Genomic DNA, 13,118 nt, shown 5'->3' on the forward strand with positions numbered 1-13,118 from the left:
AACACAAACAATCGTAACCTCACAGGGAAACACTTTTAACATCAGGTTCCATCTAATGACTGTACTGTTTTCAACCTTCTACTTCTTGCTAACGGACTGGCCCACTACTTACAAAAATCTGTAGCTCTAATTCTGTTAAGGAAAAGCAATTACAACAGCCGGCCATAATGACACACCCCTGTAAGCTTAGCGCCTGGGAGACAGGACCATGAGGACCAACAGTTCAAGGTCATCCTTGCCTACATGAGCTCCTGTCTCAGCCTCGAGTAATGTTAAGTGTTACCCCCGGGCTCACATGTCTGAACACTTGGTCACCAGCTGACAGTGCTGCTTGGGAAAGTTGTGGAGCCTGTAGGAAATGGAGCCTGACTGGAGGAAGTGGGTGGGTCACCAAGGGCAGACTTTGAGGCCTTGCAGCCCTACCTCCTGTTCACAGCCTCCTTCCTGAGTTCTAATGCAATGTGGTCAGACAGCTTCCTGCTCCTGTGTCACGCATTCCCTGGACCGTGTCCCACCAGAACTGCGGCTGTCCATCTATAACAGCATCATGATCTGAATAGAAAATGATCTCTCAAAAATATCCTTTCTCCCTTAATCTGTCTTGGTCAGGGATAGATAGATAGGTAGGTGGGTGGGAGGGTGGGTGGACAGACGGACAGACAGATGGATGATAGGTAGAGATAGACAGACATATGTAGATAGGGAAGTAGGGAATGAAGATGATAAACAGATAAATAGTAGGAGTACTTTGAAGACATCTTTAGCAAAGAGGAGAATAGGGTAATATTTTATAAGTGCCTCTGTATGCCAAACATTACACATTTTTTTAAAAACTTACATTTTATTTTTATGTGTATGGTTGTTTGCCTACATGTGTATCTGTGTACTGTGTGTGTGCCTGGTGTCCCCAGAGGCCAGAAGAGGGCAACTAACGCCCTGGAACTGGAGTCACAGATGGTTGTGAGCTGCCATGTGGGTGCTGGGAATCAAACCCTGGTCCTCTGGAAGAGCAACCAGTGCTCTTACCCGATGAGCCCACGTCCAACACTACATATCATTATATGTATAAACAGATTACACATCTCATTGCATATTTGCACATGAGACATATATAATATGTAATTATATTTGTAGCCTGCACAATTCCTGGGACATTAAAACAACATTATCCCCACAGATGAAGCCACTGAGTTAAACCATCACTATCTGGATTTTTTTTTTCTGAAATAGATTCTCTCCTCATATAATATATCCTGATTACGGTTTCCCCTCACACTGTTCCTCCCAGTTCCTCCCCACCTCTCCTCCTGTCTGGATCTACTCCCTTTCTGCCTCTCATTGGAAAAGAACAGGTTTCTAAGAGGTAGCGACCAAACAGAACAAAATTCAGTACAATGGGATGAAGCAAAAGCCCTCATATCAAGAGTTGGACAAGGCAACCCAACAGGACGAAGAGAGTCCCGTGAGTGGGCACAAGAGTCAGAGACCCTGTCACAGTCAGGAGTCCCATAACAATATTTAGCTAATACCCATAATATAAATAAGGAGGACCTGGTGCAGACCCGTGTAGGCCCTGTGCTTAATGCTTCAGTCAGAACATTGTGGTGAAGTCTCCATGTAGGCACCAGCTCAACTTCTCAGTGTTCAATAAGCTGTGGGGGTGCCATCCTTAACAATGGGGCCCTGTCATCAGTTTCTGGAAAGCAACCTTATGTCTTGGCAGCAACCTGGGTTGTATGGAGATTTACATGGATGGGACACTCCCCTTTGACCAACAACTCAACTGAATGCAACACAGTTCAGCCATGGAACGCATACAAGAGATGGCCACTTGGACTCTATACCCCATTACTAGAGGGTCCTCATCAAGATCACCCATAGCTTCCAGGAGATTTCCGCTGCACTAGGTTTCCACTCTACCCCCCAAGCAGCCCAAAACCATCTCTCCCTCCACCCCATCTCACCCAAATGCATAGCCCAGGCCGGCCTTGAACTCGTGATCCTCCTCCTTCTGCCTCTTGCAGCAAATCCTACCAGCATGTGCCACCCACAACCAGCTCTCTAACTGGATCTTACGCCTGTTAGGTGTGGTGTCTAATCCCACCCAGGTATTTTTTTTTATGCTAAATTCCATGAGATACCTGCCCAAACGAGTTAGAGTCTCCACACAGCATATGAATTGAAGGTCATCGGCCCTGCCTGCAGTGACAGTGACAGAGGAAGCTGTGACAGAGAAAGACACACTCAAGGAACCCAAACTGACAGGTCATGGGGCTGCAGAAACTCTTCCCTGCGACCCAGACAGTCTGTTTCCAGGAAACTGCTGGTTCGGGTAAACAAAAAGGAAGTTGATTTCCTGGCAGCCAGTCACCAAGATGCTCATTTGGAAAATTGCCTCAAAGGAAAGTAAGAAGCATAAACTAACACTTCAAACCAATTTGAGCTGATGGGGACACTGCTGATCTTGCTGTCCTTTCTCAGAAAAGCAATTTTCTGTTCTTTTTCAAACTGCCACAAAGCTGTGACCTCCTCCTGCCTCCAGGCCCCAGTCAAGACACCCAGGGCACAGAGCCCCCTGCAGAATCTAGCACGTCTTGGCTTTGATGGGGGCCTCCCAACCCAGAGGACGGGTCCGGGGTGATACTGTTTCTAAATTAAATCTGTCACAGCTGGACGGTTTATCCTCTAACCAACCTGACCTCTGCTCTGCAGAGAGGTCTGTGGTGGGTGGGTGGGTGCAGGTGACCTGCCCTGGCCTCTTCTCTGCCAGCAGGGTAGCCTCCAGGGGCAAGATTGTTCCCTGAAGAACAAGCATCTGGTACCTTCAAGAATTCCACAATGTTTCTCTGACTTTGTCCCCAAGGGGAAGCAAGCAGATGTTATAGCTCCTGCAACTGCCTGTGCTGTCCCCTTACAGACTGCAAAAGCGTTGCTATTTCAAAGGACACACAGCTGTCCCCTCGGGCTACCTGTCACCTCTTAAAACAGTTTTCTAAATGTTAATGTTTGTAGAAGATCTTCAAGATTCAACCACATTCGGTACACCTCTCGCCACCTCAGCCTGCCTTCCTGAACCGGCAGCGTACCAGCAGTTCCAACTACACTTCTGAACTGTCATTTTAAGTCTGTGGGGCTCATGGGATAAAGGTGCTTGCTGCCAACTCTGACCACCTGAGTTCAATCACCAGAACCTACCAGGCAGAAGAAGAGAATTCCCCCGAGTTCCCTTTGGGCTCTATCCTCTAACCGTGGCTCGTGTGCACACATACACATGCATACGTACGTGCAAATAAATACAATAAAGTGGGCTGGAGAGATGGCTCAGCGGTTAAGAGCACCAACTGCTCTTCCAGAGGTCCTGAGTTCAATTCCCAGCAACCACATGGTGGCTCACAATCATCTATAATGAGATCCAATGCCCTCTTCTGGTGTGTCTGAAGACAGCAACAGTGTACTCATATACATTAAATAAATAAATTTAAAAAAAAAGAAAAGTAGGGGCTGGGGATTTAGCTCAGTGGTAGAGCGCTTACCTAGAAAGCGCAAGGCCCTGGGTTCGGTCCCCAGCTCCGGAAAAAAAAGAACCAAAAAAAAAAAAAAAAAAAAAAAGAAAAGTATTTTTTAAATAAATAAATAAATAAAAAGTGAAAATGGATTCATAATCTTACTTATATTCATTTTAAAACTACTGCAAGAGAAAAACCAGTATCACTTGATTGCAAAATCAAAATAAATATAATGAGAAGCAAAACATTAACAAAAAGGGAGAGAAACAGACAGTCGCCTTTAATTGTGTTCCCAGAAGAAAGGCCAGCGGGAGTGATGCATGCCTCTGATCTCAGCACTTGGGAAAGTGAGACAGGAGTGGCCGGGTTTACTACTGGCAACTGCTGCTGCTGCTTCCGTCCCTCCCCCCTCCCCCTCCCCCTCCCCCTCCCCCTTCCCTCTCTTCCCCTCCTCTTCCTCCTCCTCCTCTTCCTCCTCTCCTCTTCCTCCTCTTCTTCCTCACCCTTCTCCTCCTCTTCCTCCTCCATTTTATTCTGGATTTTTCTCTGGGTTCAGCTGGTTGGCTGGCTGGCTGGCTGGCTGGCTGGCTGGTTGGGTGGTTGGCTGGTTGGGTGACTGGTCGGCTGGCTGGCCGATTGGTTGGCAGACCTCTACCCCAACTGTGCAAAGCCCTGCACTGCCTACTGAGGAGCCAGTGATGGCAAACAGAATGGGGTCAGGGCTGTGATCACAGGTGATTTTCTCCTCAGAATGTCAAGTCATCACTGGGAGAAAGAGGGATGACATAGTAGCTTGGAGAAGCCTGGAAAGGTTAGGGACGGTCCGTGAAGGGGCAGGAGCCATGCTGGGCACTAGGAAGATGAGCCCTTATAGCCTGTGATCAGTTACCTGTCTTGTTACTGGGATAAACCACCCAACAAGAGAAGCTTGGGGCAGAAAGGGTTTCTTTGAGTTCCCAGTTTAAGGGTACAGTTGATCATGGTGGGGGGTGCATGACAGCGGGAGCTCCAGGCAGCTGATCACAGGGCATCCACAGTGAGGAAGCAGAGAACAATGAACAGAGCTCAGTTCACTTTCTCCTTATTCAGTCCTGGACCCCCAGAGTGACAGGGTTGCCCACGGTCACAGCAGGTCGTCCGTCTGGTTAAACCTATAACACTACCTCAGAGATACACCCAGAGGGCTAGAAAGATGGCTGCTGGTTAAGAGAGCATAGTGCTCGCACAGAAGACCTGAGTCGGGTTCCCAGCACTCCAATCAAATGCCTCATAACCACCTGCAACTCCTGCTCCCCGGAAATCCAGCACCTCTTGCCTCCTCGGGCACCTACACGAAGACAAGCATACAGAGGATCTGACACGGTCTCTGCCCTCCACAGGCACCGGCATGCATGCGGTGCCACAGACATATACGCATACAAAATACCCATATACATTTTGTAAAATAAAGCCTAAACAAATGTAATATTTTTCAAAGAGGATTGGGAATGTAGCTCAGTGGTACAGCACTTGCCTGTCATATTGAAGCCTCTAGCTTCAATCCCCATTACTGAAGGAAAAAAAAAATCTACACACTAGGGTCCTCCTTTATTTATTAGATCCAAGACAGGAGTATGAGGAATGGCCTACCATGAACCAAAAGCCCTCATAGTAAGCTCTTGTAAACCCAAGTTGTCCCGAACACGGGGAAGGTAATTACAACTTAAAATTAATCTAGGAAAAGCTTTAAAGGTGCTAGAAGTTTCCTGATTTCGGCATGAAAGGCAAGCTTAAAAATGAGTTTGATCCAAACTGCCGGGTGAGGTCAACACCTGGGTCTTTGCATATACACAACAGCTTCATTAACAGAACCAAACTCATGTGTGTTCTGTGTCAGCCTCCCACAAAGAGCGCGTCAGCTCGGAGTGTGGAGAGGTTTGTGAAAAGCAGCTGTTTCACTCGCTAGAAACCGCATCTGTCTCTAATCGTAAGAAAATTAAGCCATCACTCAGAGTGTCAAGTTTGCTGTTTAGATGAAGAAAAATTCAGCCAGGAGGAACAAACAAAGCCAACAACTGCCAGTGTCCTACCAGAAAAAGGAGGAAGGAAAGAAAGAAGAAGGCAGAGGCTGCAGAAATGGCTCACGGTTGAGAGCACCTGCGGCCCTTGCAGAGGACCCAAGTCTGACCCAGCAACCATATTGGGCTGCTCACAATTGTCTGTAACTCCAGCTCCAGGGAGTTAGTTACCCTCTTCTGGATTCTGGGGGTACCTGCACTCCTGTGTACGTCCACATACGCAATAGTTTTGTTTTCTAACATGGGGAGGGAGTCCTCTTTGTGAACTGAGGTTAGGGTTGAGGGGGAGAGGGCTGGTGAAGATGAGGTCAGATGACAGCTGGGGAAGACAAGTGAACCACGCATCTCCCTGGCCAAGCCGGCCCCATCTTTGTTACCAACGCTAATGTGACTTAGTCTTCCTCCACACGAACGAAGTGGGGTTATCCCAGCCTCACCCGGAAACACAGTCCTCTGAGATCAGGCTTGTGAGTTGCTGGATCAGGCAGACAATTTGTTCAGGGACCATCTGTGGGACTGGAAGGTAGGGTCCTCACTCAACAGGAAGCAGAATTCTGGAAACTTTCCCAGATGCCGCTACCTTTAGGGAGCAGACTTCAGAAGAACACACAGTAAGTAAATAACTTAGGGAAGGTCACAGACCTGGTCCCTTTTGGAGCTGGGCCTCAGCCTGGGTCTGGTGGACTCTGGAGTTCTCTGTTTCTCTCCTTTGGTAAACTGTTTCCCCGCCTGTAGCCATCCATGTGTCTGTACAATTCACTGTAAGGTAGGAACATGGAGAACTCTGTTGTGTTGGCTCTGCAGAGGGAATCAGCCACTCCTCCCGTCCTGTCTAGAACCTTCCTTAAGCTGCTCAACTCCCAGTAACAGCCCCAAGGTAGAGAGGGACAACCTTATATCCTAGCGAGTGCCTTCACTAGTTTGCTAGACTCAGACACATCCCTCCCTCCCCAGTCCATTTGTGTAAAGAACACCTTTGTTCTGTTCATTGCTGTGAAGAGACACCATAACCACAACAACTCTTATAAAGGAAAATATTTAACTGGGACTGGCTTACAGTTCAGAGGATTAGTCCGTTATCATCATGGTAGGCAGCGTGCAGGCAGACATGGTGCTGGAGAAAGAGCTGAGAGTTCTACATCCAGATCCCCACGCAGCAGGACATGACAGCGACACAGTGGCCAGCCTTGAACTTCTGAGACCTCAAAGTCCGCCCACTAGTTACACACCTCCTTCCACGAAGCCACACCCACTCCAACAAGGCCACACCTCCTAATAGAAGTTCCGGTCCCTATGGGCCTATGGCGGCCATTTTTATTCAAATTACCACAGTATTCTATCCCAGCTTCCTTCACTGTGAGTGGCATATGTCACTAAAAATGACTCAGCGCATCTAAGGAACCTGGAAAGTACTATCTGAACATCAGCGCCCTGTCAACTCAGGTCCGCACCTGTGGCATAAGCCTCCCAGTTCACTGTTTGCTGACACGGCCCCCTCTTCTACACAAATGGAAACCTGCAAGCTTAGCACCAGGCAGTCATATCATTGAGAGAAAGAAGCCAGGTCAGACTGTACTTACATCCCACTAAAACACTCGCAAAGCTGGGTCTGCTGTGCTGCGCCCCATCCAGGTGGCAGGGAGATTATCTGAGCTTGTTTTGTTTATTTGGTGCTGGACTTTTTATGCAGGGCATGTGTTTAGCCCCTGGGTACATTTCATTACCTCCTCCTTTAGCTCGTTAGGTTTTTGTTTTGGTTCTGAGAAACAGGGTCTCGCTAGGTTTACCCAGGCAGGCCTTGAACTCAATTCAGAATCCTCCTGGCCCATGTCTTCTAGAATATAAAACTGGGTTCTTGGTGAAAAGGGGCATCCTGCCAGTGTACCCTCAAACTTTAATGTTCCGGGTCTGGGGGTTGTTCCGTTCTTATAATTTATTTATTTTCATTTTATGTACATTAATGTTTTGCCTGCACGACTGTCTGTGTGAGGTTGTCGGTCTCCTAGAACTGGAGTTGCAGTTTTGAGGCACCATGTGGGTGCTGGGAAATGAACCCAGGACCTCTGGAAGAGCAGTGAATTCTCTTAACCACTGAGCCATCTCTCCAGCCACCTAATGTTTTTTAGTAGTAATAGTACAATTACTTATTTTGTGTGTGTGTGTGTGTCTGTGTGTCTGTGTGTCTGTGTGTCTGTGTAGTGTGTGCATGCATGTGACAGCAATGCGCAGGGCAGAGATCAATTTGTGAAAGTTGAGTTTCTTCTTCCAACATGCGGGTCACAGGGATCGAACTCACAGTTGTCAGACTTGGTGTCAGACGCTTCTTCACCCGCTGATTCGTCTTGCAAGGCCTGGGTGTCTGACAACATCCAGGGAAGAGGCCAACGCTAATCCCTATAACTTTGGCCCATTTCCGGTGTTTTTCCTTCTCTTCCGCTCCGTGCAGCCTGCAGGGTGGAGCTGGGCAGGGGATGGAGGCGGAGCTAAGAACTGGGTGGGCGTAGCTTATCCGCAGACAGGACGCTCTGAAGCCTCCTAGGACCTTCCGATGCGTGACGGAAACTACAACACCCATAATGCCTCGCGACCCCCGTGACTGTTGTCGCGAGAACTGTCGGCTTGTGGGCGTCTGCGCCAAGAAACCGAAGTCTAGGTGACGGTTCCGAGACATCGCCGCCAAGCTGGGCACCGGAGAGATGGCCGAGACGGACCCCAAGACAATGCAGGACATCACCTTGGTGGTAAGCCGCATCCTCACATGGGCCCGGATACTCCGGGTCTGCTTTCCGCCCTGGCCTGGGGTGTGGCCAGCGGCCTCGGCCCGCACACCTGCGAGGCTCGCCCTCCCCTCGGCCCTGGCCCGGACCCTCCCGACCTGACCCGCAGGGACACGGAACCGACCGGGCAGGCCCTTGCGGAAGGCCTCGCACACCAGCCGGGAGCCCCCATAGCCCGCGCCCTCGCCTCCCCACTCACGTCCCAGGAAGGGGATCTCTGAATAGGCTGGAAACGGCTGACTTGTTCTGGTTTTTCTCTCAGGTGGAGACGCTCTTGCAGCAGATGCAAGACAAGTTTCAGATTATGTCGGATCAGATCATCGGAAGGAATATCCTTTTGACTTGGAGGCAGTTTCTTAACTGTGGGGATGAGCGGGTGGTTTACAAACAGACTATAATTAGTCATCTAGAAATTGCCTTTTTCCAGAGAGTTCATTATTTTTAATTATATGTATAAGGGGGTACTGGGAGTGACTGAGACCAGAGGCGTTGGATCCCCTGGAACTGGAGTAACAGGCGGTTGTGAGCTGCCCAATGTGCATACTGGGAAGTCCCCTGAAAGAGCCTCGAGTGTTCCTAACCACTGAGCCATTTCTCCAGCCCCACTTAGAAATGTCTTTACTGATCTTGGCTATGTTGTGTCCCCATGGAGAACCGTGTCAAGATCCAGAGACACAGCTGACTACCCAAGCCCCTGTTGGGGGCCCTCCAGAACACCAGTAAAGGGGTTTACTTGGTAACCATTGGCTGGGAGTGCTCATGGAGCCCTCCACCCTCCAATTCTCTTTGTAACCTTACCAACAGGAAACGGGGTCCTCTGGGATTAAGGGTTGAAGAAACTGAGGCATAGGGTAGAGAACTCAGCCCAGTCCCCTGGACCCCTGACTGCCGGGCTGTCACTGTAGCCGGATGAAACTGGGAAAGCAGCTGCTTAAACCAGTCTGCAGGGACCTGGAGGGGAGAGACAGAGGTGAGGTGTTGCTGGTCTGGTGGGTGGGCTCTTTAACTGCACCACTCGATGACATGAGCAGCCGAATCGATGACCTGGAGAAAAATATCGCTGACCTCATGACCCAGGCTGGAGTAGAAGAACTGGACGCTGAGAACAAGATTCCTACTGCCCAGAAGAGTTGAAGGTGAGAGAGCAGGGGTGCCTTAGCATAAACACAGAGAGTGGTCCGGAAATGGGATCTCTGTGTCGCTACCCAGCAGTCATCTCCCTCCACCCCTCCCAGGGACTCCCAGGTTTCGACATGTTCCCATGCCAAACAGATTCCTTGGGTGGAATTCACATTTCCAAGTTGTATTCAAACTTAACTGTATCGTGCCAGGCAGGTGCGAACCTTACTCGTCACAACACAGTGATGTCAGCTATGAGGCTCACACCTGGAAAGAAGGAAATCGACAGCAAAAGACAAAATACTTTTTTCTTTTAAAGATTTAGTCAAATATGAGTGTTTTGCCAGCATATGTACCCCATGCTATGGGAGGCGGGAAGAAGGCATCAGATCCCCTGGTACTGGAGTTAGAGACAGAGCTTGCCACCACGTGGGTGCTGGGAACCAAACCTAGGTCCTCTCCAAGAGCAAAAGTGCTCTCAACTGCTGAGCCACGTGTAGCCCCTTGACGGGTTCATTTTAAGTAAGTGGACAGTTTGTGATGGCCTCACTCGACCCTAGGCACTGCCCTGGACATTCCTGGGACTTGGGCCCCTGTCTGGCTGGTAAGCAGCTCACTGAGGACCACTGGGTGGTGGCATTTGGGGCAGTGGGGGGGGAGGTTTTGGGGGGGATGTTTGGTGCTCTGCCCTGATCACTGAAAGATTATCTCATTGTTTTGTTTTTGGAAATAGAGAATTCAAGCCACCTTCATGAGTATATATCTTAAGTTCTACAGGCGTGTGTGTGTGTGTGTGTGTTTGTATGTTTGTGTGTGTGTGTGACTTTTATTGTAGAGTCTTTCCTTTTTTTTTTTTTTTTTTTCGGAGCTGGGGACTGAACCCAGGGCCTTGCGCTTGCTAGGCAAGCACTCTACCACTGAGCTAAATCCCCAACCCCGAGTTGATGTCTTTAAAACCATCCAGTGTGGTGAATTTCTTCCTTATACCCTGCACCTGGGTTTGTTGGAGGAGAGACCAACAACCCCCCTCTCTTTTTTTTTTTTTTTTGAGACATAATTTCTTTAAAAGATTTATTTATTATATATAAGTACAAACATACCAGAAGAGGGAATCAGATCTCATTGCAGATGGTTGTGAGCCACCATGTGGTTGCTGGGATTTGAACTCAGGACCTCTGGGAGAGCAGTTGGTGCTCTTAACCACTGAGCCACCTCTCCAGCCCTGAGGCACTCTTATTATGCAACCCTGCCTTGTTGGCCTAGAACTTGCTCTACAGACCAGGATGGCCTCAAACTCAAAAGCGCTCCACCTGATTTGCCTCTGCCTCAAATATTGGGATCTTACATACCATCTGTGTCGTCTTAGATGACGTTTATCAAGGATTTTGTGTGAGAATATCAAGATAATATATAATGGATGATTCTTAGCCCCCTTCTTACTTTCTGGGCGTGGGCCGGAACAGCTTTTCAGTGACTGAAATAGAGGTTGTTCTGAAATCCAAGAGACTGTTTGGGGTTGGGAAGGTCAGATAACGACCAGCACGCGTGGCTCCCTCGCTATGAGTTATGTAGTATATCATAGTCCTGTCCACAGAGGAGCTGCACTGTGGACAGGGGGTCTGGGAGCTGCTGGGGAGCTGTGCTGTGTTGTGGTGGAAAAATCCCATTAGTCAAGAACAGAAGATTGTAGGGTTGAAGACGTTGGACTGATGGCGAAACACAAAGAAGGAAGTGAAAACGGGAGGCGGAGTCAGAACTCGGAAGAAAGCTGTCTGAGTAACAGACTGGGGACATGGCTCAGTGCTAGAGCTGGTATGCGCTCGTAATGGACCCCAGGGCGGTTCCCAGCTGTCCCTTGAGGCCGCTCACCACTCTGCAACTCCACCTCCAAAGGATTGGCACCCTCTGTGGGCCTCCACAAGGACTTGCACTCCCCGGCACAAACCCACACAGGGATGCCCAGACCCATACACAAACTTCTAATTTACAGTGGCATCTTTTTAAGATTTACAAGTAAATGGGATTCTCTAGGCTAGTGTGCATGAAGAATGGGTGGCCGAGCGGATGGCGTCCTGGCATCTTTTCTTATAGTGGGGAGGAGCTGGCTCTGCTGTGCCCTCCGCGCTCCCCTTGGTGCTGATCATCGTCTTCTTCTTCTTCCACAGGCTACTGGCACTTCAGACTGAGTCCAGAACATCACTTTCCCAAGCCAAGAGAAAACCAAGTGGCTTTCTTCAACTAACTCCTATGTGTGGACAGGTTTATAAAACGTGCATTCTTATCACAGCCTGCATAGCCTAGAGTACCCTAGCCCCATTCCTCAAACTTGGTATCCTCACATCTTGGTCAGTTCTCTTAATTATTAAACACTAAAATGTTGGCGGTTTCCGGATAAGATTGTCAGACTTTTTAGTGGTTTTCTGAGGTCCTCTCCCCACTGCTCCTCTGTGGTAGTTGCTGTGTGATAAAGCGACAGAGTACTCTTTAATTAGGTGACTGCAGCCCTTCCCCCTGGCAGGAGCCATGTGTGAAACATGAATGTTTAGCTTTCTTTGAGTTTCAGTGCAAAGTGACTGTTGAGCCGCCACTCGAGTGTCAGAAGTTCTTCTCCAAACGGCCGAGAACATTTCATAGTTGTCTGTGCCGAAGTGTCTATCAGAGTTTTGCATGAGATTCTAGTAGTGTTGGTAGGACCTGCCATGCTTTCCGGCGGGATATCAGAGCCCAGTGACCCTATCCTCCCTTCAAGCTACTGACTGAAAGGGAAGAGACCAAAAGACCCGAGTGAGCCCGCCCCCGTCAAGTGGCTGAAAAATGCCCTTTGACCTGTGGGAGGTGCTGGTTTTTAAGAAATACTATTTTACTTGAACTATTTCTTGTCTAAATTCTTGCACAGTGAATTCTATTAACTAGAGAAGACAGATTTACATTCAGAATTCTGGTGTCTGGAGGCTTGGCCTCAAGGCCACTTTTGATGACTTAGAAGACAACCTATGTCACTGTCCCCACAAAGTGATTTCATACAATAAAGAACAAGGTAATTCAACATCGGAGAATGGTGTGGTCCTTCCAGAGAAGCCCTGACCAAGCAGGGCTCTCTGCCCTCTCAGTTGTGCTGCAGACCGCTCATGAACAACTCGTCTGATTTCTAAATTTGGGGGAGGGGGATAGCACCAGAAAATGTATTGCTGGCCTTGTTTTCGAGCAGTAGGAATTCCTGTCATCAACCAGTGAATGGCACTACAGGTTGAGCCCCTCAAAGTGCCATTCTGTCACACTGGGACAAGTGGGTGCACCCTGCATGGGGGACATTCTTGGTCTTTGTAAATAGAAACTCGGGGCTGCGTGTCTTCAGAAGTCAGTAGGATGGTTCAGGAAGCAGTTGTCTGCCTTCTGAGCAGATCCGTCAACCAGAAGCACCCGCCATGATGAAGGTGCTAGAAACCGTGCTGCTGGTGTCCTTGTGTCCAGTATGTTTGTCCCCTCAGTTTTCAGATGGACACAGGGGTGCCATGTTAGATTATGAACTAAAGCCTCGGAAAACCAGGGGCCAGAGTGGGAGAGGCTGGCTGAGAAGGAAGACGACTTCCCCAGGGGGACTTGTGTCTGGAGGCTGCCTGGGAAGAAAGGTTTAGGTCCTGTTGGGCTTAGAAAAGTTC

General features: G+C 49.0%; 1 protein-coding gene and 1 long non-coding RNA gene across 5 annotated transcripts in view; one reads left to right on the top strand and one right to left on the bottom strand.

Annotated features, from left to right (window-relative positions):
• Positions 1 to 7,995, bottom strand: part of LOC134483394 (uncharacterized) — a 60,296-nt gene extending 52,301 nt beyond the window's left edge. For 2 of the 4 annotated variants that reach the window (XR_010060259.1, XR_010060258.1), the window contains exon 1: positions 7,860 to 7,995. This is a non-coding gene — a long non-coding RNA (uncharacterized LOC134483394). The other 2 variants (XR_010060256.1, XR_010060257.1) reach the window with 2 other exon arrangements.
• A 176-nt stretch (positions 7,996 to 8,171) lies between these two features.
• Hsbp1 (heat shock factor binding protein 1) lies at positions 8,172 to 12,504 on the top strand. The gene is made up of 4 exons (NM_173119.2): positions 8,172 to 8,304; positions 8,603 to 8,669; positions 9,356 to 9,476; positions 11,625 to 12,504. Exons 1-3 carry the CDS (start codon positions 8,260 to 8,262, stop codon positions 9,472 to 9,474), a joined length of 231 nt encoding a protein of 76 aa, NP_775142.1. The 5' UTR covers positions 8,172 to 8,259; the 3' UTR covers positions 9,475 to 9,476; positions 11,625 to 12,504.
• The last annotated feature ends 614 nt before the right edge of the window (positions 12,505 to 13,118 follow it).

The sequence above is a fragment of the Rattus norvegicus genome, chromosome 19, assembly GCF_036323735.1.
Source record: "Rattus norvegicus strain BN/NHsdMcwi chromosome 19, GRCr8, whole genome shotgun sequence".
Taxonomy (NCBI): Eukaryota; Metazoa; Chordata; class Mammalia; order Rodentia; family Muridae; genus Rattus; species Rattus norvegicus.

Excerpts from the sequence above, each read along its gene's own strand:
- Hsbp1 (NM_173119.2), top strand. The coding sequence starts at position 8,260 with ATGGCCGAGACGGACCCCAAGACAATGCAGGACATCACCTTGGTG. Across the intron at positions 8,305-8,602 it reads TGCAGGACATCACCTTGGTG|GTGGAGACGCTCTTGCAGCA; the intron begins GTAAGCCGCATC and ends TTTTTCTCTCAG. Across the intron at positions 8,670-9,355 it reads GGATCAGATCATCGGAAGGA|TCGATGACATGAGCAGCCGA; the intron begins ATATCCTTTTGA and ends TAACTGCACCAC.